Source organism: Trachymyrmex septentrionalis, unplaced genomic scaffold, assembly GCF_001594115.1.
Source record: "Trachymyrmex septentrionalis isolate Tsep2-gDNA-1 unplaced genomic scaffold, Tsep1.0 scaffold83, whole genome shotgun sequence".
Classification (NCBI taxonomy): Eukaryota; Metazoa; Arthropoda; class Insecta; order Hymenoptera; family Formicidae; genus Trachymyrmex; species Trachymyrmex septentrionalis.
The window spans coordinates 601,114-606,191 of record NW_017306018.1 but is presented as its reverse complement, the minus strand read 5'-3'; the positions used below and the strand labels follow the sequence as shown (position 1 = coordinate 606,191).

The 5,078-nt window shown below is 25.4% G+C and overlaps 1 protein-coding gene across 2 annotated transcripts in view; it reads left to right on the top strand.

Annotated features, from left to right (window-relative positions):
• LOC108755088 (C-terminal-binding protein) overlaps positions 1–5,078 on the top strand; it is a 54,238-nt gene that overhangs the window by 31,753 nt on the left and 17,407 nt on the right. For both annotated transcript variants that reach the window (XM_018497878.1, XM_018497879.1), the window contains exons 3-4: positions 138–425; positions 3,103–3,291. In XM_018497878.1, coding sequence (XP_018353380.1) covers positions 138–425; positions 3,103–3,291 — 477 coding nt within the window. The remainder of the gene's footprint in view (positions 1–137; positions 426–3,102; positions 3,292–5,078) is intronic.

Below are 5,078 nucleotides of genomic sequence, written 5' to 3'. Positions count from 1 at the left end.
TATATATATATATATTTTTTCTTATCTATATTTGATATTTTTTATTTAGTATATTTTATTTTTTGAAATTATTATATATAACTATTAAAATACAAATAATGTGTTTGGAAATAAATATAATATAATGGTATTCGCAGGTATTAAATGAAGCAGTGGGTGCACTGATGTGGCATACGATAATTTTGACAAAGGAAGATTTGGAGAAGTTTAAAACGCTTCGAATCATTGTTCGAATTGGTTCCGGTGTAGACAACATCGACGTCAAAGCAGCTGGTGAGCTTGGCATTGCAGTATGTAATGTGCCTGGCTATGGAGTCGAAGAAGTGGCTGATACTACCCTTTGCCTCATCTTAAATCTTTATCGACGCACTTATTGGCTTGCTAATATGGTGCGCGAAGGCAAAAAATTCACAGGACCAGAACAGGTAAATCTCGTTTTTAAGAATATTATGTTATTATATGTATGTATATTAAAAATTAGATTAGAAAAGCTATTGTACAAGGCGTTCTATTTTAATCTATCACTTATTTTATCTTTGCAGAGTAAATTTTAATCAAACATATGTTGGGACAAAAGTTGTATGACCTTTAAGTTGATTTTACCATTATTTGTTCCATAGGGAACAAAAAATAGTAAAATTAATTTAAGAAAATTAATTTTTTATGGGCATATGAAAGTTATGAACATTTTTAAATTGACATTGTATGATTTTCTTATATAATATTTCTTTATTATTCTGCATATAAAAGTATTAAGATAGAGTTATCGAAAAATCAATAATTTTTAAACAATAAGAATCTTATCTCTGGACTGTACGTTATTGGTTGTGTTTTTAATAATTTATAAAATATTTTATATTTTCTGGCACATTTTGACATAAAATATGAAATACCTCGTAAATTATTCATTTTTTTATAATTATACTTTAATATTTAATTTATTCACAAAATAATGAGACAAATCAATTGGTAGAAAAAATATTAGTATAAAGAAAATATACATTACTTTTCAAAGATGCATATTGAAAATTGCATGATTTTTTTAAAAACTTTTTTTTTTTATATCAATTGATTTATTTCGTTATTCTGTGCATCGAAGTATCAGCGTGCATTTATCAAAAAATTAATAATTTTAGATATTTTATTTCTAAATGTGTCAAAATAAAGTGTTTTGTTAACTGTTGATTTTTCAATATTTCTCTCTCTACCTTAATATTGTTATTATGCAAAATAATTAGTGGAATTATATTATGTAAAAATTATACAATTTTATTTTATATTTTAAAAGTGAATATGATTTTCACATGATCATGAAAATCGATTTTTCCAAAATTAACGTTATCATTATTTGTACCTTGTTAGATTAAACAACTTTTGTCAAACAACTTTTGTCTAAACAGATTATTGATTTGATCTTATCTTGTAAAGATAAAATACTTCTGTCAAGCTATCAGACCAAACGAGCAGATTCAAAAAAAGATCTATTAAACTATTTAGTGCTCATTTTATGTTAATTTGTTCTACAAAATATAATTTTTTATTATATCCCATTTAGAACAAACTTATAGCGCTGCTAGTATAATATTAAGCTAGCAGAATCATTAAAACAAAAAATAGAAAAATGAAAGCAGATATAATTAGTACTGATTTTGTGCTAATTTGTGCTACAAAACATAATTTTGTATCATATGCCATTTAGAAGAAACTCATAGTCCTATTAATTTAATATAAAGCTAACAGGATTACAAGGGGAAAAAAAGAAAAAATAATAGCAGATATTATTAGTATCGATTTTGTACTAATTTGGGATATATTTCCAAATGATCTCTCTCAACTTACCTGAAATTTTACACATAAATTCGATGAGGAATAAAGTACTCGTGATCTCAACTTCAGAAAATGAAAAAAATTTTTTTATATAAGGTACTTATACAGGGTGTTTTCATATAAGTAGTCACCCCTTTTTATTTTGTAAACTAATAGCGAATTCGATTGGATGTACTAATGCGTATTAGTGTATATTAAAGCTGTTGTACACTGATTTAATCTGTATAAAAGTGAAATACAAATATTTTGAATTATAAAATACAGATTTTACGTAACAACACAAGAAAATGTATTGAGGATTTCATGATTTAATCCGTTTTTATATTTATACTAAATACATTTTTAATTTGTGTACGATTTTAATACGCACTGAGTGCATCTACTCGGATTTGCTATAACAGAACTTCTAACTAAACTTTATTGTAAACATAGTAATTATTTAGAAAAATCATCTATTATATTAGAGAACGGAGAGATATGTATAGTTGCACGATAAAGTAAACATTTCGATATAATATAAGTTGCTGCATTCATTCTAATAAGTAAAATGACATATGATATGTGATATATCGATATATAATAAAAAAAAAATATTTTACAAATTATATAAGTTATTTTAGTTTAAAATTTTGCGGGCGACACTATCTCTTATTTTCGGCCCTGTGATGTAGCCAACTTCTAAATCTCACATAGACGATTGATGTGTAAACATGTTGTCATCTGATCAATGTAAGAGTCGGAAGTTGGCCATACTGTTAGGTGGAAACTGAAAAGGTAGTTGTCGCAAAACTTTAAATCGAAAAAACTTTTATAATTTATAGAATAATTTTGTTATATGATATATTATTGTACTCGTTAGAACGCTATAACTTTTAGTATATCGAAACATTTATTTCATCATTTAAAATTATATATACTTGTCTTTAACATCAAGTGGTTACAATAGTTATAATTTTATAGTACTGTGCTTATAATAGTTATAATTTTACAAAAATTTTCCCAATTTTCTCTAATCAAAATCAATAATAAGAGGGAGACATTCTAAATTTTAAAATATCCAAAAATTCATTAACAAAAAATTGATAAAAAGTTACTGTTTATGTGACAGAAATAATATACTCCTCCGTATTTGGCTACGCACATGCTATTAAATATACTGTTATCTTTATATTTCTATTATATTGTTGGAAATACATTAATATTATTTAAAATAGTTTTGTAATTTTCTGTATGATCTGAATTTTTCCGTGCATTTCGTTGACGCGTGTATTTTAGGTGAGAGAAGCAGCGACTGGTTGTGCAAGGATACGGGGCGACACACTGGGTATTGTCGGTCTCGGTAGGATTGGTTCCGCAGTTGCGTTGCGTGCCAAAGCTTTTGGCTTCACCGTCATCTTTTACGATCCTTATCTGCCGGATGGTATCGAGAAATCATTAGGTCTCACCAGGGTTTATACATTACAGGTTTGCAGCTGCACTTTTATAATAAACAAAGCTATACACTATCGCTTAAAAGTATTTGCCTATCTTGATTTTTATATAAATCTCTTTTAAATATTTAAATTCCGTTCTAATTATTCTATATTCTTATTGCTTCCTTGCTTCGAAAGTGACACAACTCAAAAAGTGTAATTTTTGAGTTATTAACATGAATAAATTAAATAAGCATTACTCTATTAGTTATTAAAAGTAAATTAAATTCATTAAAACATTGTTAAAATTACCACAATTTAAAAATAGTTCATTTTTTATAAAGAATTGTGGAACACAAAAATGACAAAAAATGACATTTGAAAATATTTCTTTTTTTCCGATATTATTTGTTTGCGAAGAATGTTACTGAAGCTTCGGTGATCTAACGATGATGATGTTCGCACGGAATGCAAAAGATCTGGGTTTGATCCTCGTCCGAGGTAATATTTTTCGCAATTAAATTATTTACAGATTTTATATTAAGATTCTTTTAAGATCAAGATTCTTATATAAGCATCAAAATTATTAAATTGTGATATTACTATTCCGGCTTCACAGTTTAAAGATGTGTTAGACTGCCAAATAATAAGGGCATAGTTAGCTTGAACTGGAAATTGTATAAATTCACAAAAGAAATATGATTAGACACGAAGAACCATCTTGATCGAATGTGGCCTTTTTCATTTATGCGTGATTACTTGATTGGTTAATAATTTTTGTCGAGTTAAAAAATAGGTTTTTTTTCTGGAAAGCTCAATATTTTGAATTGTCATTTTTTAAATAAAGGAGCAATATATATAAAGTAAAATTTTGAGTTAAACATTATTATTATTAAGTCTAACTAATTTTTCCTAATTTAGAAAATTAGGAAAAAGAAATTATTGAAATTAGGAAAGAAGAATTATTGAAATTCTTTATTTAATTAAGAAAGATAGGATGAGCAAATATTATATTTGTGAGTGATAGTATAAATTAATTCTAGATATTGCTAATATTTTATCCTTTTGGAAATGTTACTTCCTTGATATAATATTTGTTAAAGGATTTAAGAGCATTGTATAGATTCTGCTTATTATTTATTTTATATGTATATAATCTATAAATTTCATATATTATTGAGAAGATCAATATAACTATTGCGTTTATTTAGAAATATAAATTTCTAAAAATGTTGTGAATATGATATATGACAAGATATAAATTTCTTATTTCTGAATAAAGCATAAATTCTTTAAATATTTGAACAATAATTTGTAACAATTGATTTGGATATTATTCAGAAACCCGATTTAGATATATAATATGCACATGAAACATTTTTTATGTTTTTTATACTAAATTATAAACTTTTCATTATGATGTACATCGTACATGTTAAGCTCTATCTAATATTTTAGAAATTAATTTTTGACGTCACTTGTAAAGAAAAATTTACACGAACATATAATAATCTTGAAGATCTTGTTTCAGAGAGATACAGGATGCAAAAAATTCTATGAAATTATCGTTTTTTCTTAAATAGCTAATTGAAAAAATTGCCTCTTTAATAACAATATATTGTAATAAAATGTGTGAAACAATTTGATTTGGGATTAATATATTATTTAAATTCTGTTTCTGTATTGATATATCATAAAACAGCAATTATATATAGATAAAACAGGAAAAATAATACCTATTTACGAGTTGAGTTTAAAACAGAACGTTTCTTGTTTAAGCATCATTAAAAAACAATTTTATAGAATTTTCAATTTTTTATTTTTATTCTATATATATAT